Raw genomic sequence first — 22,644 nt, 5'->3', positions numbered from 1 at the left:
CACAGTGGGGCTGGTTGTTCAGTCTCTCAGTCATGTCTGACTCTTTGTAACTCCATGGACTGCAGCACGCCAGGCTTCCCTGTTCATCACCAACTCCTGGAGTTTGCTCAAACTCATGTCCACTGAGTCAGTGATGCCATCTCCTTCTCTGTCGTCCCCTTCTCCTCCTGCCTTCAATCCTTCCCAGCAACAGGGTCTTTTCTAATAAGTCAGCTCTTCATATCAGGTGGCTGAAGTATGGGAGCTGGCAGTCCTCAAATCCTGACACTCCATCCACAAATAGGAGGGGGGTCCAGTTCCCCTTCCTTTGCATGTGGGCTGCCTCAGTGACCTGCCTCCGGGACTCAGAAGGATGCTGCTTGACGTATGAGGCTAGGTCATGGAAGGAGGGATGCTATCGCTGTTTCTATCATCTGTCTGTCTGTCTCTATCTCTGGATCTCTATGTCTGTCTCTATCTCTTTGTCTGTCTGTATCTCTGGCTCTCTGTCTGTCTGTTTCTGTCTCCATCTGTCTGTTTCTATCTCTGGCTCTCTGGCTCTGTCTCTCTCTGTCTCTATCTCAGTCTGTTTCTCTCTGGCTCTATCTCTCTGTTTCTCTCTATCTCTCTGTTTCTCTCTATCTCTGTCTCTCTCTGTCCCTCTTGATCCTCTCTGCCTCTGTCCCAGTCCTTTTGGAACCAGTCACCATGCTGAGGAGCAGCTCAGTCCCATGGAGGGGCCGTCTGTGATTGTTCTGATCAGCATCTCACCTGAGCCTGATCTGACACCAGCAGCCAGACAAGCGGGTGGACACACCTTCTAGATGGTTCCAGCCCCACCCAGTCCCCTTTCATCCTCAGGAAAGACCTCTAGGGATTTCTGCCCGATGAGCTGGCTCCCACCTGGGGACCACGAGAGAGACGCAAGGATGACTACTGTTGGTTTAGGTCACTCGGTTTGGGCGGCTCATTATGTGACAACAGAACTCTGAAAGTTTGAAGGGGCTGGAGAGGGGTGGCAGGGAAACTGCGACTATAAGTTCACCACCCACCACCTTTCAGACCCCAAGTACCCCAAAGCTGGTAGCTCTCCCAAGGTGGTGGGTGAGTTCCAGTGACCTACTTACAGAGCAGGGGAGCTGGAAGGGCTTGGCGGGCGTGGTGAAGCTGGCGGTGTGGATGGGGTCCGAGTACAGCCCATTGTTCCACTGAGCCAGCAGTGCGTCCCGATACACATTCACCCCCGCGGCCTGCAGTGCCTCCTCTATCGCGCCCTCCACTGCGCAGTCGTTGATGCAGGTGATGATGGATGTGGGCGGGTGCTGTACCAGGTGGATGCAGGAACCCCTGACCCCCAGGTTCAAGAGGGTCTCCACAGTGGTGTATGTGTCAATTGAGTTCCCATAGATGATGACGTTCCCTAGAAAAGGGGGCAAATTGCTAAGATACATAGCTTAAAAAAAAACCCAATAACCTTATTAGTCAAATGCTAATAATGCTGAATTACTCCCTCCAACCCTCTCATTTTTTTTCAGCTGTGGGAAGCCAGTGGTGTTACCTAGCAACGGCAACCAAGATAATTTCGCAAAGAATGGACACACAACATCCCACAAAGTAGTCAAGTACTTTTAACACACAAGTAGGATATTCATTTATGTTCCTATAATTTGAAAGTTGAAATTATGCAAAATGAAACGGTTGAGAATAAAACCTTTTATCTTGCTTTTGTCCTCTACTCGCTATACTTATTAAGGGGGGAAAATGGCAAAAGTTTGCAATAAATGCAAGTTTTTCTTGAGTCATGAAAAGGACAATGGTTAAAAGAAATAGTCATGTGCATGATGGTATGGATATTTTAATATTTAATTGTTGATTTGAAGGAAACTTTTTTTTGAGAACTAAAGACTAGAACATTCTGCTTTGCAACAGATAATTTTATAAAGATCAAATCCTAAGTTTTACAATTTAATGTGTTAAGACCTAGCGAGAGATTGATGGGTATTCTTTTGGTGAGGAAAAATAAAATCATAAAATAATCTTGAAAGATTTCTATTGTGTGAGAGCATTTTGATGATACAATTTATTTATATTTCTTAAAAATATTACAGAAGTAATTACATATGCTCTTCTGATAATGATATAAATTTTAAGACCAATGATCCTATTCTATGAGTGAAATGTATTATGTCCTATTCTATGCTATTTTTGACATGGAATTGGCATTATTACCCCTTCACAAAGAAAGAAACTGCTGTGGACTCACATTTCAGGCAAGCTGTAACAATTTTATCACAAAACTTTATCTCTCTTTTTCTTTCTGTTTGTGAAATGATATGAAAAGGAATTTTATGAGACAAAATAAATGGCAAGTGTATTTACTCAATTTTGTGGAATAAATTATGCAAAAATCAAACTGAAAGGAGGTATAATGGCTTATCTTGCTTGCCTAGAAGAAAAGGAACTGGAATCGCTTTCAGGCGTTTTTCGGAGCTTCAGAGCTTCTATGAAGTCCTCGCCTACTTCCTTTTCTCAAACACGGATGGCCAATGGGGAAAGAAGCCAGGGGCAGGGCCCCTCCTCCCCGCCTTCCCTAGGACATTCTGATCTGGGGGCTCTGACCGCCTCCCTGTTCAGACTCACTAGTAAGCTGCATTTTCCTTGGCTGAAAGAGCCAATATTTTGTTTAAATTATTGAGGTACCCACCTGCTGCAAAACGTGGCTCTAGAGGTCTGACAAAACAAAGAAGTAGCCCACCAGGAGAGCCAAAACTTGAACCTCACATTGTCCAAATTTGAGGGCCTCTGTCCCTTCTTTCAAATATGCATGTGAAAACAACGTTCATTTTCCGCATAACAGGTTAAGCGTTTAGGCCTCATGCAACTCAGAGTTTCATTATTTTTACAGTTTCTCCTTTATGTGGGCTTTTAGCAACTATTCTGCTTTTTCATTACAGGCTCATAGAAGCCCCAGCAATGCCAGGCTGCTGGGGTCATCAGAGGGTTGTATGTTTAGCCAGGGTTGCCCACAGATTGTAGGTAGTTGGAGAGTCTGAGGACTTCAAAAGATAATACGTTTCATGAAACCTCTTGTATTTAAATTAGATGTCTCTCTCTCTCTCTCTCTCTCTCTCTATATATATATATATATATATATATGCGAACTTCTAAATTGTTATTTTTTAGTTTGTCTTTTAATGTAATTTGAAACACCTCCCCCAAACATGAGACTTTGGTTATTGTAACTGTCAGCTATTGTCACAATAATGCTGTGTAACAAGCTACCATCAAACTCAATGCCAAAGAAACAATAAGCCTGTGGCAGGTCAGCTCACAGGTCTGCAGGCTGACAAATGTTGGCTGCTATGGCTCCAAGCTATGGTTGGTGTCAAGTCAGTACCACCATGCTTCTCTCAGCCTCTTTGGACCAATAGCAACCTGAGGCATATTCTCTTTTGGGAGCTGTGCAGGAGGGCAGGCATGACTGCTCAGGCACTTTCCAAGGCTCTCCTGGCAACAGCCACTAACATTCCCTTGACCAAATCAAGTCAAGTGGCCAAACCCATGCCCAAGGGGGTGAAGCACACTCTTTCCACAGCAGAGATGTGTATGTGTGTGTATTCATTGAATAACATTCCAAAATCATAGTTACACTGGGCACAGTACTCTGTGTGTGCCTATGCCTATGTGAGACCTATGTGATGTCATCTACAATTTTCATCTAAACATGTTTTACTGGTCATTTATTTACATTGTCCCATCCCACAAAACAGAGTAGAATCCCATTATAATTTTCTACTACCTAAATAACAAGTCACAGGTCAAATCACATCCCTCCATGAATATCACAAAACCCGATATTATGAAGTCAGCCTGTTATTCTTTGCCAGTTCAGTGCTTCAGCTTTTAAGCATTCCTACTCCAGGGTGGGAGGTGGGGAGGGGACTATTCTTTCCGTTATCTTCGTGCAGTTGTGACTTATTTCTGCATTGTTTCCAACTTTAACTTTGCAAAAAATTTTTAGATTCAATTCTTGTTTATCTCACGACTCTGATATACCAGGCCCAAAGGTAGGCATTTTTAATATACAAGTCTGTATTATTATTACTTTCAGTAACAATAACAGAATTGTTATCAATAACATTGGCTTCAGGCAAACGCCTGTAACTTTTTCATAAGCTTAAAGTAAAAATATAAGTATGAAGACAATTCATAGGAGAAGCAAAGTCTTATATTTTGGGGAATCCCCAGGAAAAAATCCCAGCAGTAAAGAGTTTGATTGTTAATCTATTCATTTCAGGACAAATCAATCTAGGTAAAAAATATTACTGTTTATATTTATCAGAATAATTTTACTTGCATGGATGAGGACTTGCATGGATTGCAATTGCAATTTTACTTGCATGGAACTAGAACTTCTAAAAAACTACTTATTTCTTTTTCCTTTTTTGGCCATGCCACATGGCTTGTAGGCTCTTAGTTCCCTGACAAAGGATTGAACCTACACTCCTTGCAGTGGAAAACGAGGAGTCCCAACACAGGACCACCAGGGAAATCCTGGAACCAGGGCTCTTAAAGCCCCCTGGGCTGGGCTGTGGCTGTGGTCACGTCTGGGCCCCAGTAGAGGATCCAGCTCTCAGCCAGGTGAGGCTTCCAAGGATCAAAGATTGTCTCTACCTGCCTTCCTTGCATCACTTCCCCAGTGATGGATGGACTTCAGGCTCACCCGGCCCACCTTGGGGCTCCACACAGAGCCTCTCTATAACAGGTAGGACAATATGCTTCCTGGCTAGATGCATGGAATAGTGTTTAGGCTTTATCAGCTTGCTGACCCGAGACTAAGCATTCCTTCTGGGTCCTCTCAATGTTTACTGCAGGACACCCTCACTCTGGCCGGGTTTTCCTACTGTGCACTTCTACCTGCTGTGCACTACGGAGTTGGCACCACAAGAAAGACTGAACCAAAAATAAAAATAAAAAAGAAAGACTGAACCAGCTACAGGATGGATTGTATACTTGAGATCTGTAAGACAGAAACATGTTAGATCTGGCTACTGGGTTTCTCTTCCAGCCCACAAAATCCCACCCAGTTCTAAATGTAACCCAAATTGTGTGTGCCTCCAACACAACAGTATAGAGTAACACCCCTAGTGTGTTGGTTCTCACTTAAACCCAGGACCAAGGATATTTTCCAGGGAGGTGAGCCCCTTGTGTGACTACTGTGCTGCGGACTGTTGGGTGGATCTGGGGCTGAATCAAGGAGGACAGATAGAGGGGGAAACAACTGGAGAAAGAAAGGGAGGGGGCGGAGTGAAATAGATTTTATCATCTCTGGCTGAGTTAGAAGCAAGAAAGGGTTTAAAAGTAGGTGAATGAGGAACTTCCCTGGAAGCTCAGTGGTTAAGACTCTGTTATATAGCAGGGGGCGCAGGTTCTATGCCTGGTGGAGGAAATCATGCTGCATGCATGCGTGTGTGCTAAGCCTCTTCAGTCGTGTTCGACTCTTTGCGACCCTGTGGACTCCTCTGTCCATGGGATTCTCCAGGCAAGAATACTGGAGTGGGTTGCCATGCCACCCTCCAGGGGATCTTTCTGATCCAGGGATCAAACCCATGTCTTTTACACCTCCTGCATTGGCAGGCAGGTCCTTTACCACTAGTGCCACCTGGGAAGCCCTCATGCCTCATGGCGTGGCCAAATAAAGAAACAAATAAACGCAGGTGAAAGAAAGTGGTTGTGGGGTGGGAGAGGGGCTGGGGAAACTGGGCCATAAATAACAGCAGTGAAAACGGCTTTGTAAGGGCGACAGAGTCTGCCAGTGTGTCCGAGCCTGAGAGGGCCAGGTCGGGTGGCTGGGGTCCCCCTGGTGCAAAACACTCTGATGACTGTTGGGGTGGTGTGGGAAGCAGCCCCAGGGTATGTGGTACCCCCAGCATCTGTCATCTACAGTGGGCTTCAGAGATCAGACAACTCCAGGTCATTAAAGATTCATCCAGCTCATGCAGTTCTACTACTTTGGTGCTGTGTAACTCACAGAGTGTTTGCAAATATTTAGAAGGAGATGCATTCGTGTATGTTCTTTGGAAGTGCCCCTGCATGTACGGAAGAAATAGAGTGGAAAAGCTTAGGATGTGCCCCTGGATATCAGTTGTATGCTAAGATATCTGCTCATTGTCTTCTTTGCAGCTCAGTTTATTGACTAGATAAGAAACAGCCAGTCTTTGCACTTGATTTGATGGCTGACAGAGGAGAAATGGCAGGCGGTCCTACTTGGAAATGGCAAATGGTAACTGATGGTTAGAACAGACTGGGTTGATTTTCAAGGAAGGGTGATGGAATAGAACTGCAGCAGTTTTCATGGGAGGCTGATCTCTGTTGTCCATTTTAGGGGATAAATTATGCATTAGGGAGATTACAGAGCTGAATCAGGAGGCGGGGTAAAGGGGACAGAGGGGTAGTAAAAAAAAAAAAGAAAGAAAGACAACCTTGGAAAGCCCCTGTAATTATAGTTGGCTGGAAACACCACCCAGTCTCTCTCTCATGCCCACCTGCAGCGACCTTTGGGACCGAATGTGCAAGGGGGCTTCCAAAGGTAAGAGGGGCTTCCCGCAGCAGTGACAGCCCAGCTGGGGAGGAGGAGGAGACATGGTGAGTCCTATCACCACTCCAGTGAGCTGTCACTTCTCCAACTGAGGCTGAAAAAGCACTAAGACCTGCTGTTTGAAATGTTGCCATGAATGGAGAGGTGATATTTTTGCTACTCTCTTGTTTGATGCTGTAAATGAACACACGAGCAACTCTGATTGTGTGACCAGCAAAACAAGGCAAATACACCCAAGATACAGAGATGGGAGGATTCTCCAGGAAGAAAATCATCCCTTGGAAAGAAGAACAGGGAAGGAATTTCTGATCTGACATTCTGGCCAGGAAATCACCTCTTAAGAGGATAGGAAATAAATTTAGGAATTATGCACACAAACATTAATAAGAATTTTTCTTTGCAGTAAATGCATTTTTAAGACCAGAGGAAACAAGAGTTATACATTCATTTCTGTACTTTAAATGACTTCTATGCATGTATATTTACATATCCCAGGAGAAAAGTTTAATTATGCTCTCTAGAAAACTGAGCACAGAGAGGTTAAGTGACAAGCTCCAGGTCACACAGCCGTAGATGGTTCAGCAGGATTCAGACCTGCCAGGTCTGATTTGAGAACCAGGAGGGCATGGCAACCCACTCCAGCATTCTTGCCTGGAGAATACCATGGACAGAGAAGTCTGGCGGGTTATAGTCTGTGGGGTCGCAAAGAGTCAGACACAACTGAAGCGAATTAGCAGACACGCATGCTCATACCACTACACTGTATTTGCAGATGGATATAAAACTTGTTCTAAATACCTGTATTTTATATGTAAATATATATTTGACTACTGTGGTGTTGGAGAAGACTCTTGAGGGTCCCTTGGACTGCAAGGAGATCAAATCAGTCCATCCTGAAGGAAATTAGTCCTGAATATTCACTGGAAGGACTGATGCTGAAGCTGAAACTCCAATACTTTGGCCACCTGATGTGACGAACTGACTCATTGGAAAAGACCCTGATGCTGGGAAAGACTGAAGGCAGGAGAAGAAGGAGATGACAGAAGATGAGATGGTTGGATGGCATCACTAACTTGAAGGACATGAGTTTGAGCAAGCTCCGGGAGTTGGTGATGGACAGGGAAACCTGGCATGCTACAGTCCATGGGGTTGCAAAGAATCGGACATGACTGAGTGACTGAACTGAACTGATATAACACATTCCTAAAAAAAACCTCTAATTGGCATTTTATCTGTATAATTAACTTTTGGAAATAACTAGATAATGAAAGAATTGTCATAGATATCAAATAATATTTATAAATTATGAAATAAACACTCATTTAAAAAACATTTTATATCTGTGAATAGACCAGAGAATATACTTTTTATTTTTCATAAGTTAAAGAATAAGATTTCCATGACCCAAGCCTGACCTGTCCCATGTTGCTCTGCTAAATGAAAAAGGAAGAATATATTAGATATAGCATAACAAGGGCTTTGTTCGGTGATTCATACACTGGAATTTTAATGTTATACTTTTCTTACAAACATGCTTTTAATAAGGCAGTAAACTGTATTTAGCTAAAGATGAAAATAATTGATCCATTTCGGGCCATTAAGGCGGTGGATTTTTTTGTACTTTACTTTCATCCTACTTTTCATTTTCATGGAAAGTACAGAGGTAATAGCAGTTGAATTTCAATTAGTTTCAATTAATGCCATAAACTGTTATAATGTATTAGGTTGCTGGGTTCTATCTGAACCCCCACCCCGCCAGCTAAACCCTCCGGGTTTTGTTTGCTGTTGAAAGCCAGTGATGTCAGCTCTTCTCCAGGATGCTGGAGCAGTTCTAATAGTTTAGGATAATTTACATCTATGAACCCATCCAACTCCAGAGCCCCTGAAACAATTTCCTTCAGACTGGACTCATTCCATTACAGAACAACTGTTTCTCCTTTGGAAGCAGAGGGAGGCATGATAAAACAGAGCCGGGGGTTGGAGGGGGGAGACTGGTGATACTTTGGGGGAGATGTTTGTGCATTTCCAAAGGGCAGAAATTCAGAGGAAAGCTAAATTCCTCTTAGTTAAAAAAAAAAAAATTCATTGTTTCTGCTACCTAGAATCCATCTATCCTTCTAGAACAATCCCTCCACCATCCTCAGAACAAGCCCCTCTTCTTGAGTCCCTGGGCTTCAAGTTGGGCCTGGACTGTCCCAGGATTCAGACTGTCATTCTTGGGTGGACATTTGACTCAATCCCCACCCATGAGACACAGGAGATTTTTTTCTCAGGTTCTTGGCAGAAGCACCCTATCCTCAGTGTCCCCCTACTTCCAACCCCACCCTGAACTACTGAGAAAAAGGAGAATTAGCACGAGGGAGCAAAAGCTAACTCTGATGAAAAACGTCCACATTCTTTCTGGCATAATTAAGGACCGAGAGCTGACAGGTGGAGTGACGGTAATGGATGCAGGACAAAACTCTGCTCCTCTGTTTCATGGAGTGCCAACTTCTAGTTTCCTGCTTCAAATGCCATCGGCCCATCACTGATGTGGAAATGAACGAGATGCGGTCTTGTGCCAAGAGGACCACCAAATGGATTAAAGGTGGCTGCTTCCAGCCCTTCCCCGCCAGCATGGCGGCCTCCACCTCCAACCCCAATTCACCCTGCCGTGAGCGCCGGAGATGGGGGCTCCCCTTTCTGCAGGGCTGTTGTGTGCACAGCATCACCCTTGGGACCCCAACCTCTAAAAAGTAACCAGCTAAACCTGGACTTGGCTGGACACTGAAGTTCCCCCCTCACTCTTCCACTTTCCCATCTCATTGCTGCCGTTCATAGAGTCTGCCCGACCCAAGTTGTTGGGCCATGGGTTTTGGATACAAGTCAGACGTCCCCAGCCTCTCTCTTCCTTTGCTTATCCTGCCCTCCTTTAAGGCTGAGCCAAATCCTCCCTCCTTGGGGAAGCTGTCTCCAAACTCCACATACTCCTGGGCTCCCATGAAGGCCATGGTGCCCCTCTACAACCAGACTGGTGCCTGGTGTACACAGATCCCTATCTTTTGTGTAAAGACCATGCTAGACTGCACCATCAGTAGGACAGCAGGGGCTGAGATGTACACTCGGGGAACCTTCGTGCACAGCAACAACCCCATCGCACAGCAGTAGTGGTGGTAACAAGGCTAATGACAGCCTATATGACTGAACTCTTACCATGTAAGAGACATGACCCTGAGCTGGACATGAAATAGCTTATTAATCTTGTTTGCTCCTCACAGCAGCCCATGTGAGGAAGATATCTGGAATGGGACTAATTGAATTCATCTGAATAGGACTCTAATTATGGAAAAACAACAAAGAGAAAGAGCTTCCTCAAGGCAGGAGGTTAACGTTTTTCTTCCCAACTTCTCTTGCTGCTGCTGCTGCTGCTGCTGCTGCTGCTAAGTCGCTTCAGTCGTGTCCAACTCTGTGCGACCCCATAGACAGCAGCCCACCAGGCTCCCTCGTCCCTGGGATTCTCTAGGCAAGAACACTGGAGTGGGTTGCCATTTCCCTCTCCAATGCATGAAAGTGAAAAGTGAAAGGGAAGTCGCTCAGTCATATCCGACTCTTAGCAACCCCATGGACTGCAACTTCTCTTAGAGTTCTCTGAAAAGGGTCACTAGCCTAAGTTGAATGAACTTGGCTGGATTGGTTTCTCAGATGCCTTCCAGAGCCTGGGCCAGGCCTCTGACTGTTTAGACAACCCACTTGGGAGATGCCCCAGGGGTATTGTTAAGCAATGGACTGGAAAGCAGCCTACTTTTAAGATAGGAAGCTAATGTCTACCAACTTCCTAACCGTTCATTCAGTAGACAAAAACAGGTATGAATGGGTTTTATGCAATGGCTAATGGGAGACATTCTTAAATCTTGCAAAATCATTTATTTCCCTTTAAGTGGGTACCAGAATGTCACCATCTTTGACCACTAGTTAAGGCAATGCAATAGCGTGGATGCTCCTCCCCCATTTGAAAGCCAAGAACTTCTTTCTTTGGAATTTCTAAGTACTCTGCCATAAGCATTCAGAGTTAAGAACTTGCATTATAGAATATTGTACACCAGTACCCCTCATGAACACAGGCATAAAAATTCTTCTAAATATGTTAGCATTCTGATTCCAGGAATAAGGATATAGGAATTTTCATCTCGACCCAGTAAGAATTATTCCAAGATGCAAAGTTAGTTCAACACTCAAAAATCAACTAAGCTAACTCACCAAATTAATGGAGAAAGGAGAAAAAATGATTTGTCACCTCAACAGATGCAGAAAAAAAGCATTTGATAAAATTCAGCACTTATCTGTGACTAAAACCTAGAAACATCAAAAAGGCATACTTTTCTTGAAAGTTAAGTGGGAACTTTTCCAGCTGAAATAGGAATGAGACGAGAAAGTCCACAATCACCATTCCTGTTCAACCGGTGGTTACTGACAGGGCAATATGGCCAAGAGAAGGCTTAATAGGTCTACAGAGTAGAAGGAAACTAAAAAACCAAAAAAGCTTGCATTGCCACATGCAAAGGCCCTTTTCTTGGTCAAAAGATTCCTGAATCCTAACTCTCAAAACAGCCAACAGTTGATTAAAATATTACATTGTAACAGTACTGAGCACAGTCCTAAGACATAATCATATTTTGTATTAAACCACTGGTTTTTGTGTTTTCAGCAAGTTTAAGTTACATTTTGAGGTCTGGGCTTGATGAAATGGGTCCTTGGTGGCCCGACTATTAAATAATCTGACTGCAGTGCAGGAAACCTGGGTTGATCCCTGGGTCGGAAGATCCCCGGAGAAGGGAATGGCTACCCACTCCAGTATTCTTGCCTAGAGAATTCCCATGGACAGAGGAGCCTGGCAGGCTATAGTCCATGGTATCACAAAGAGTTGGACGTGACTGAGCGACTAAACAACAAAAACAGTGATGTCACAGATTGTATGGATAAAGGCATGGTTCTGAAAACTCTGATTCGCCTATTTTCGTAAATAAAGTTTTATTGGAACACAGTCATGCCCATTCACTGACACATTGTCAGTGGCTGCTATCTTGCTACAGCAGCAGAGTTGGGTAGTTGTAAAAGAGACCATATGCCCTGCAAAGTCTAAAATTTTTACTGTCTGGCCCTTTACGGTAAAAGTCACTTATTCCCTAAGTGTACTTAGGTCATAGGGCAGTGATTAAAGAACAACTAAAATACTGAAACAGGTTTAAATACATACAGATCCAAACTGAAAATAATACCAAGTGTTGATGCAAATATTAAAATACTTCATCAAGTTTTAATCTGGGTTCCCAGTATACAGCTATATATATGTAATTATATATATATATATATATATATATATATATATATATATATATATATATATATATATATGTGTACATATATGTAACTCCCACGCCTGTCCAATGGTTCCAGACCCAGTTGGTTTTATGGGTTATTCCTGTCTAATTTTTAGGTGATGCAAAGTATTTCTGACCCCAGAAAAATGTGGAAAGTTTCCCCAAAACATTTTGTGAGACTAGCATACCCTTGATTCCAAACCTTGACAAGTCAAGCATAAAAGAGAAAACAGGCCAATCTCACGTTTACATTTTGATTCAAATAGCCAATAAATATTAAAAAATTGAATTCAGCAATGTATTGAATGTCCTTTGATATCTATTTTTTATTTTTAATGAAATAAGTGTAGGAACTTTAGAGTTAACCAAAAAGTTCCACTAAAAATTAGAAGAAAGTATATAATTTTAATATATTAATTATAATAACTAACATTAATTACAATGTGCTGTGCTAAGTTGCTCATTTGTGTCCAACTCTTTGCAACCCCATGGACTGTAGCCCATCAGGCTCCTCTGTCCACGGGATTTTCCAGGCAAGAATACTGGAGTGGGTTGCCATGCCCTCTTCCAGGGGATCTTACCGACCCAGCAATCAAACCTGTGTCACTTACATCTCCTGCACTGGCAGGCGGGTTCTAATTGCTAGTCATAATAATTAACATTAATTATAATAACATGACAAATTATATTTAAATAAATACATTATAGATTAATATGTTTGATTGTATATATATGGATTCCCCATACTCCAGTCACTTAGTGATCCTTCTATCCCTGAACCAAATTGAAGGCTGGATTAGAAGACCAGCCCATTGCAGGTAGTTTACAACCTGACCAAGGCCCTGATCCTCTCTGTGCTTTCAGTAAAATGCAGAGGCTGTAGAAAGTCACCTCTAAAAGTGGACTCCCGGGTTTCAAGACAAACCAGCAGCGAGGCCCTGTTCTGGTTATTCTATTAGTTGAACAATTTCCATGAACCCAAGCAGGAGAGCGGAAGACACTTAAGATGACACTTCTGAGCGGCAGAGGCATTTGTACAAATGCTTTCCCCTCTCATTTGGATGCAGGAAGTGGCAGGCGACTCGACTGTGCGCGTCTGCGGGAACGACTGTGCGGGCAACCACGAGGGAGAACAATGGGTGGCGAGAGAAAAGAGCCCTTACGACTCAGACCTTTCTTTTTCTTCCGAGGTCTTTTCAGCCTCACAAAAGGAGACATATTTTCCATATAATTGCTAAACATGTTTGCTTATTAAATTATTCTTTAATTAGTTAATGATTTTAGCCATGCTTTGCTCTTCGGATATTCATTTCGTGTAATAAAATAATTATAGATAATTAAACTATCTCCAGCCCTTTTCTTTCCCCCAGCAAACATGCTGGGTATCCAAAAATGACAACAAGTTGTAAATTAATCTGGAAAACAAAGCATGACAGATGAATGATTTGGTTGGAATTAATTAGGCACTAATTATACACTGGAACTAGACGAAGAATAAGACTCATTATGGAAAGAAAACGCTGTTCTGAAAAGATGCACGGGAACCAGCATCCTTACCTTCGGTTGTGATGGAGTTGTTCTTGATCCAGGCCAGGGCCCTCAAGCAGTCCTCCTCATCGTTGAGGGTGAAATGATTGCAGGGAATTGGGCCGGTGTACCGCCGCAGGCAGCTGTTTGAAACTTCTCTGTTGGTCGGATGGAGGCTAATATCCACCTCTGTCGGGCATGGGACCTGAGGTGCATTACAGAGGGAGGCTTATTTCGGTGGTAACAGGTGAAGCGTTCAAACAGTAATTAATTCATTGACTGACTGATTCACATAAACAAAGCACACCTGTGCCTTTTTCTGTCTCCACATAGAATCAGGTTTTAATTTAAAAAACAACAAAACAAAACAAAAACCAGACGGGTGAAGTGGCCACTTGGAGCTAATTCTCAAAAGGAACTGCCCTGGTCATCTTGATGCTGCATAACAAATTATTCCAAAGCTCAGTCATGAGAAACCATTAGGAGGCTCCCAGGTTCTGGAGGTCAGCCATGCAGACAGGGCAAAGACGGGGGACAGTAGGTCTTTTCGGAGACCTCAGCTGGGAAGACCTGAAGGCTGCAGGTAGAGACTTGACGGCCAGGGGCTGGAATCACCTGGAGATGAACTCAAGCCTTTTTCTTTCCCCAAGAAGACAGCGTGGGTGTTTAAACAGATGACAAATCATTATCAGCCTGTGTCTAGAGGTTGGTCCCAGCTGGGGCAGGGAACATGATGCCACATGAACACCATGCGGCTTGAGCTTCCTCACAACTGGGTGGCTGGGTTCCAGGGTGCACGTCCTGGGAGAAGTCAGCAGTCCAGAGGGCTCACTGTCTTCTCTAACCTGGTCCTGGGGAGTCCAGCAGGGGCTCTCCTGCCAGGTTCAGTCACGGAGCTCATCATGAAGGTCTGGCCAGGGTCAAGGGAAGGGAAACCAGGATCCACCTGCTCCCGTAGGCGGGACGGGGTCATGGAAGAGTCTGTGGAACTGCATTTGACGTGGCAACTTTTGGTAAAAACAAACAAACAAACAAAAACACCTGCATGGAAGCAACTGTATCAGGGATTGAAAGTCAAGTACACAGAGTGTCGAGGCACCAAGTGAGGGAAGTGGGCTACCACTTACTTGTGAAAATTAGTGGCTTCTGTCTCACTTTTTCACAGAAGCATGCCTCCCCAGCCTCGCCCTCTATCCCTCTCTCCCACTTAGCGCAGAGCCCTTCCAGTATAATTCCTGTTCCCTGACTTTTGACACAGACATGAGTGAAGACGGAAGCTTTCCTCTGCCGTAGCAAAAGGAACAGCCCCAACACGATCACGGATGCCGGCTGGCTCTGGTCCTCGTTGTCCAGGATGCTGTGATGAGCTGGATGGCCCGGACCCCAGCCAGAGTGTTCAACCTTGACTCAGCTCCATCCAGTCACTGCCAGGGTACTCTTGGGGTTCTGGTTGGCCAGATCTCATCTCTCAAGAAGTGCCAGACACTTGGGTCTTTTTTTTTTCTTGATTTGTTCATTATTTTGGTTCAAATGAAAATCAAACAGACAGGCGCCGTCGTGGAAGCCAAGTTAAAGGGCAGAGTGAGATGGGTGTGCCCGGCTGCCCCCTCACTGCCCTGCTGGGTAGCATTTGGCGGCCAGGTGGAGATTATGGGAGATGACGAGGCTGGAACCCACGGTGAAACACCCAGGCAGCCTGGCTTCTATCAGAGGAGCCGGCGTCCTGCGCGCTTGTGGCCTGAGGCCTAAGGATGTGAGGCCAGACTCCTACAGCTACAGACGGTAAAGTGTTCACTGGCCGCAGAGACCAACACAGGCTTCAGAGAGTCTCTTCCTCCCCGAGGACCACCGGCAACCCCTGGCCATGAGGGGGTTGTGAATGTCGGCTGGTGCCACCAGATGACATTTGGAGAACTTGCTGGTACGTCCTTCCTCAAGAGAAAGAGTAAAGTCTGACTACACGACTGTGATGTATGTAATTCAATTTCAAGTGGGACTAAAGAACAAAAAAACAGAATCAATTTTGAAACCTGGATGTCTTTTCTCTGTGAGGAGGCTGGCCAGAAACTATGGTCAATTATGACAACTAAAGGGCTTCCCAGGCAGTGCTGGTGGTAAAGAACCTCCCTGCCAGTGCAGGAGATGTAAGAGCTGTGGGTTTGATCCCTGGGTTGGGAAGATCCTCTGGAGGAGGGCATGGCAACCCACTCCAGTATTCTTGACTGGAGAGTCCCCAAAGACAGAGGAGCCTGGAGGGCTGCAGTCCATAGCACCGCAAAGAGTAGGACACGACTGAAGCAACTTAGCACGTGCCTATGCCTCGCAACTAAAATTGTGGTGGCAATCTCTTTTTAGCAATATAACTTATTTAGCAATATCACAGTAAAATTCTGGTATTAATCACATTTGCAGTCTGTATAAAGCAATCCACCAGGGGCTTTGGTGAGTGATTTAAAGTGCACAGTGTGGAATACTGTGCCTTAGAGGTTTGAAACTTTATCAGAACTACAAGCGTTGTATTGATAGTTAAGAGAAAATGAAATCGGGGTAACATTCTATCAGTTTAGTAAATCATGCTTTAACAAATCAGGAAAAATCCTTGGCAGAAAAAGGCAGAGCTGAAGAGCAAACTGAGAGCTGCTCAGTTTATAAAACAACTTATCATTCCAGATAGTGTGTGCTCAGATGAAAGAAAAAAAACACACAGAAAAGAGGGGGGAAAAGGAATAAGGTCAAAAATGAAAATCAGTTTGCTACAATCCTGTGATGTAACTGCTGCCTAAAGATCCATATAATTCTTCTGTGCACTGAAGCAGGTAGAGTTGTTTTTGCACATTTCTAAACTATAAAGAATTAGAAATTAAAGGGATAACATTTTCATATTCGCACAGCAGCATGTCACAGAACAGGCAAAACTCAAGCTAGAATTTTCAAGTTCCCAAACTAAGTTGCCCACACAGAGTTTAGCAGAACTCAATACGTCAAAAAGGATCTACGGGGGAAAATCACATGATGTCATCAGTGACAGGAGGGAGTAAAGTTCAATAGGAGGGCATTCAATGTAGAAGCCCATCCATACCAGCTCCCCAAACCAGAGGTTCTCTGCCACCACTAACCTGGCACTGAACTGTGACTGGAGAGAAGCAGGGGACTTCCCAACCACTCCAGTGTCAGGACTGAGCATCACCTGCTGGTGGGAGCCTCTTGGCCACCCCGTTCTCAGCAAGTTAATATGGCAACAGGGGATGCTGCTGGCCTACTCATTATTCTGTCTCCCTTTCTTCTTTAGTAACGGATTCCCGGGACATATGCCCAGTTGGAACGTTTCCCCACTTATGACCTAAAAGTCAAGAGAGATAAGCAGGCATCCTTGATGAGGGATGGGGTGGAAGCAGGAGGGAAGAGGGCAGAGTGAAAAGTCATTTTGCCCTAGTCCTTCCTCCTTCCTGCCTCTTGCACATGAAATGGCCGGAACCACAGCAGCCACCACAAGATGCTGAGGATAGAAAAACATTCTAAAGGCAGAAGAACAAACGACAGAGGGTCTGGGTTCCTGACGACACCTGGAAGCCACTTTACCAGAACTGAGTTGCTTTTCTCCAGATAATTTTAATGAAATAAAAAAACTTAAAAAAACCCAATAACCTGTTTATCTGACTCTAGCTATAAATATTAAGTTCCAGAATTTGTGTGTTGTGAAAACTTTTAAAAGCCATCAAGGGTAACCTCTGCACCACAGCTATGGGAGAGAGCAGGAAGGAAAGGGGAAGGAGACACAGAAAGAGGGAGAGAGGAGAGAGAGGCAAGGACGAAGAACTGGAGCCAGACCACCTGGGCTCTAACCTTAGCCCCTAATCTGCCACCCTGCTGTGACTGTGGACAATCTGTCTTGTCTGACCTTGGGCCTCAGCCTCATGGCACCTCAGTTGCCTCATCTGTGAAATGGGGATTCTTGCATTTCTCCAGTTAGTTCTGCTTTGCTGGATGTGACTATTGCTGCTGCTCCTAACAGCGGTATGAATTTGCCTGACACCTTTTGCTGTTGCCCCATGTGTCTGTTTTTTCGCTCTTACCCTCTGGCTGCCCATCTTTGCCCCACCTCCTGGCTTCCCCAGAGTACTACCCCGTGGGGAGTCCCAGTCACGGTTTTCCCATGGCCACACTGACTCATCTGACTTCAGGCTGACGCTTTTATCCTTCCTCTTTTTGAGACGACCCACAGCCTGGCGTGGGGGCAGGCTTCTCTTGGTCTGCATGATGTGCCAAGAGCCGTGGAGGGGCTCGGGGACCCCAGTTGTAAGCTCTTGCACACAGTTTTTTTCAGAACCAGTGTGTGCTCAGCAATCAAAATAACCAATCCATACATGGGCTTTGTGGGGGCAGGGTTAGAGGGGGCTGAATGTGAACCAAAAAAATCTTCGTCTTCCAAAATAGAAAGGCCATAGGTCATATCAGAAGTCAACCGATCAAGGGGAAAACTACAAACACATTTTTGCGAGTTCTGGGGAGCAACCCATGAAGACTGAATAACGGAAATGCCTTGGAATGGCTGACCCTGGAGAGAGGGCTTGAAAGTAGAGACTAGCCCTCCTCATGCAAAACCCTGTAGCACAGTGTAGCTTTAGCATGGATTTTCTCATTAGAAAAAAAAAGTGTGGTGGATGTGGATATCAAAAATATTGCACGATATTTTAGACTGATCTGTGCCATTTACAAATCAGATTAGAGGTTAAGGTTTGTAATTCTATTTTATAACAGATATAACATATAGTCTTACTTTCGTCAGTTTGTTAGTATTTTTTTTAAATCACAGCATTGGGACAAAATCATGAGAGACTGTATGAGAAGGAACTAGGGAGAGAAATAACAGCTGGAAGCGCCCAATGAATTCAGCTGCCTTTAAAAAAATATCAGTTTATGTACCTTTAGTTTTCATGTCCTTCTGGAAAAATTAAATTGGAACACTCCTGATCACTTCTTCATTTCATGTTGCCTGGTGTAAAAAGGGCAAGAGCTTAATGTGCCACAGACGAAAGCCGTGGGGCAGCTGGGCACACATGGGCAGGCGCCTGAGACTCTGGACAGCTGGCCGGGTCTCCTCTCAGATTTTCCCAAGCCCACGGTCACAGGGCGCAGCTGGAGCTCTGGGGTGAGGCAGGGGACAGAGGCGTGCTTGGTGTCTTCTTCTGATTTCATGTTCAAAAAAGAGGAATATTTAAGGACCTCGTTTATTTTTATAAATAAAAATCCAGAAAAAAAAATCCTTTTCTACACTTTGAGAACTGGATTTCATTAAAAGAAGGAGGAGAAGAAGAAGGGGAGGAGGAGATAGGAAGAAAAGACATCACTCAGAGGCTGATCCGAGCTGGACCATCAGGGCTTCCCTTGACGGCCTTGGCCTCACCTGGAAACAAGTCAGAATAGAGGTTTCTCAGCCACAGCCTCCCCCACCCCACCACCTGCTGGCATCTGCATTTTAACGAGATGCACAGGGGATGTGTGTGCATATGACAGCTGGAGAAGCGCTGCTCTAAAGTAAGATGAGGTTCTAGAATGTTCGAGTCCATAGTTCTCCAACCTAGTCTCAAATCAGTGTAAGTTCTATGCATGAAGCAGGGCACCCAAAGCTGGTGCTCTGGGACAACCCAGAGGGTGGGGAAGGAGGTGGGAGGGGGCTTCAGGGTGGGGGGATACGTGTATACCTGCGGCTGATTCATGCTGATGTATGGCAAAGACCATCACATGTTGTAAAGTAATTATCCTCCAATTAAATTGATTAATTTTTTTAAGAAAAGAATCAACTGGGAGCTTCAAAAAATATACTGATGACTGGGTCCCACTCATCTCAGAATAATTAAAACAAAGCCCTTGGGGGCGGGGCCCAGCCTGGGTTTATTTCAAAAGTGCCCCAGGTGCACTCAACCGGTAACTGGGGCTGAGTGATAGAAGTAAGTGATGCTCAGGGTTGCCAGGCTGTCTGTCCTCACCATGACCACCAGCTCAAGCATGAGTGAATCCCCATGGTAGCCTGGGACAGCACCAGGAAAATACGACCAGTGTTTGCGTGGGACGCGGTGGAGGAGGTGGATAACTCCATACAAACCCAACTTGGAGCCTATCCAGTTCCTTGGGGGAAATGTAACAAAAAGACCCCATATCTAAATCTCTTTCCATCAAAGAGATGACCTATTTCTGCACAAAATGCTGCTGCAGAGTGAGAATGTTCAAACTCAGCTTCAGTCACATCCTGGAGCATTTTCCTTGAGTACGGTTTGAGAATTTAACCCAGATGGAGAGCATGGTCACCAGGTAAGCCACCAGCCACACTCCCTAGAGTTTTGTAACCAAGACACACAATACCACAAGGGTGACACAAAGTGTGTGTGTCTGAAATACTTTCTTGTAAACCTGGCACCATCGCCAAATGTTAGGCTCTTGAAAGTGTTAGTTGGTCAGTTGCGTCTGACTCTTTGCAACCCCATGGATTGCAGCCCACCAGGCTCCTCTGTCCATGGGATTTTCCAGGCAAGGATTGACATTCCCTCCTCCAGGGGATCTTCTGGACCCAGGGATTTGACCCAGGTCTCCCGCATTGCAGGTGGATTCTTTACCGTCCAAACCATCAGGGAAGCCGTAGGCTGTTGAGGCAAAGTTAATTTCCTGTAGATGCATGACAGGCTGTGTCTGGATTCTGCTCTGGTGAGTGGCAAGTGTTCGACTTTGGGACCACAGCATCAAGGATGCCATTTCTTCAGTTTGCTGTGGTTTTCATCCTTGGGAAGAATGCTTTCTTGGGGTGGGTTTCCAGGAGGACCCAGTTCTGGTCACGTGTGCAGGTGGGAGGCACATTTTTGGACCTGGGATGTGGGCCCAGCCACCCTGTGACCCGTCCCCCCGCCCTGCTTCCCTTAGCCCGCGAGAGCTTCCCTGGTACTGCCGTCCGGTGCAGAGGATGAGGTGGTCGTAGAGCACGACTTTCTCTCTCGAAACAACGACCTGCTTGGCTGCTCGGTCTATGGCAGTCATCCTAGCAGCCACCACGTTGACCCAGGAGCACAGCGACATCAGTTCATGATCTCTGTCATTATAGCAGTGGCTGCGGAGAGAGAGGCTCCATCAGTGACATTTGAGCAGCTGATAGCGAGCATTAATGAGACATCTGGTGAGCTGGTTCAGGGCCCCTGGTGGGCCGAGCCCGTGCTCTTGCTGAGAACTCACCAGGACCTGGGCAGTCTAGATTTGTCCTTGTGAACATTTAGAAGCCAAATGACATCTTCCTGTTAAAGCTAAATTGTTTTGCTTGGGGTAGGCCAGTCCACGCCAGGGAGGGTGCATGCGCGCCCGTGTATGTGTGTGTGTGTGTGTGTGTGTTGTGTGTGTGTGTGTGTGTGTGTGTGTGTGTGTGTGTGTGTGTAATCATTTCTAATACTCTTCCTTCCAATGCATGGTGGCTCAAATGGTAAAGCGTCTGCCTACAATGCGGGAAACCCGGGTTCAATCCCTGGGTGGGGAAGATCTCCTGGAGAAGGAAGTGGCAACCCACTCCAGTATTCTTGCCTGGAGAATCCCATGGACTGAGAAGCCTGGTAGGCTACAGGCCATGGGGTCGCAAAGAATCGGACATGACTGAGCGACTTCACTTTCACTTTCCTTCCAATGCATGGCCGGTGCAAATTTACTTTAGCTGTTGAATAGTCATATTGACAACTGTCATCTTATCATATTGACCACAGACTCGGAGTGAATGAGGATGAAGAAAGTGACACCTGAGGATCCCTAAAGGCAGGGGTCGAGGTCCAGAATACAGAGAACCATGCCCGTATGCAAAGGCTTTTTGATAAATGACTCATATCCAGAATAAGCGTATGGTTTCATGCTCAAACAACAAAACACATTTTATTTAAAGAAGGTGTCAATTGGGGAATTATGTTTGCACCCAGTACAATCCTTGGGGACTTTGGGGAGTCCCTCCTAACAACAAAGGTGATTTATAGGGACCTCTGCTTCCATAAGAGCAGGTCCAGGATGGACGGGTTTGCTTCTCTGGGTTCTATTTGAGGATGAACACAACACTGTAATGGGAGAAAAGTAGATTTCCTGTGGCTTTGGGTTTATTTAGATTTCTGTAAGGGTTCTTTCCAGAATCTTCTGGAGGGCATGACCCTCAGGTACAGGATGTTTTAATAATCCTGTTCTGAAGACCAAGAATGCAGAAGAGCAGAAAACTGAGAGTCTGTTTAAACCCGGGCTTCCCCGAGCCAGGGTCTGTGTTCCTGCTCTGTTGCCAAGGAAACTGGGTCCTGGGGACTCTGCACCCCTTTTCAGAACTTCACCATCTCCACCTCTGAGCAGGAGACAATGACCCCTCCTCACCCACCTCGAAGGTTGTAAGGGATGGGCATGAGAATGTACGAGATGCTGTCCGGTCAAGTGGGATGCATATGTGAGGAGTATTAGTCCAGATAATGTTAACAATACACAACCCTGTTTACTCTGCTTAGAGGCAAACAGGATTCTGAAGTGGTAATGGGAGAACATTTTTCTTTTTGATCCATGTGTAGAGTCTGCTCGCACCACACAAAAAGAACCCTGGTAATGGATACACATTAGACCCTGTTATGGGGCCTGTGAAAGAGAAGCGAGTCTGGGCTTTGTATCTCTCCATGCAACAACACTTAAAAAACAAGAAAATTTCTTCTTAATAAGAAAAGAAAATAGGGGGCTGACCTGTCACAGGAAAATAACAGATAGTGAGATGAAATTCTTTTTTAAAAAGCCATGTTAGTAGCTTTATAGGAAAGCAGGATGTTTCATTGATTTCGTACATTCACGAAGAGACCCATGAAGGCCTGTTGCTACTTGGGACATCATCCATTCCTAAGAGGGTGGTACTGTCAGCCATCCAAGATGGGAAAAAAATTAAATTTCATTAACGCACAGGGATTTGTCACATGAGGATCTGCTCAAAGATGCAAGTTCTCAGGGGAAATTTGGGAAAGGCTAAGATGAATGCCATTTTTAATGATAGTCGGTCAGCAGTGTTCATAATTTCAGAATTCCTAGCTCAGAGCTCAGATCTGAAGCTCTGTCCAGCAGGCTGGCACTCAGAAACACTGGGGCTTTAGGGAACCTCAGGAAGCATGGAAAATGTGGGATGCTTCCTTTTACAGCCTGTGACCACAC

The 22,644-nt window shown here is 45.0% G+C and overlaps 1 protein-coding gene across 1 annotated transcript in view; it reads right to left on the bottom strand.

Annotated features, from left to right (window-relative positions):
- The window catches only part of CFAP61 (cilia and flagella associated protein 61), a 243,028-nt gene that overhangs the window by 58,590 nt on the left and 161,794 nt on the right, over positions 1–22,644 (bottom strand). Inside the window, exons 20-22 of the mRNA XM_018057258.1 lie at positions 20,393–20,557; positions 13,492–13,670; positions 1,107–1,399 (exon numbers count right to left, since the gene is read on the bottom strand). Of these exons, the coding sequence (XP_017912747.1) occupies positions 1,107–1,399; positions 13,492–13,670; positions 20,393–20,557 (637 nt within the window). The remainder of the gene's footprint in view (positions 1–1,106; positions 1,400–13,491; positions 13,671–20,392; positions 20,558–22,644) is intronic.

Source organism: Capra hircus, chromosome 13 (genome assembly GCF_001704415.2).
Source record: "Capra hircus breed San Clemente chromosome 13, ASM170441v1, whole genome shotgun sequence".
Taxonomy (NCBI): domain Eukaryota; kingdom Metazoa; phylum Chordata; class Mammalia; order Artiodactyla; family Bovidae; genus Capra; species Capra hircus.
The sequence above is the reverse complement of the archived record's forward strand: the minus strand, read 5'-3'. Positions and strand labels throughout refer to the sequence as shown.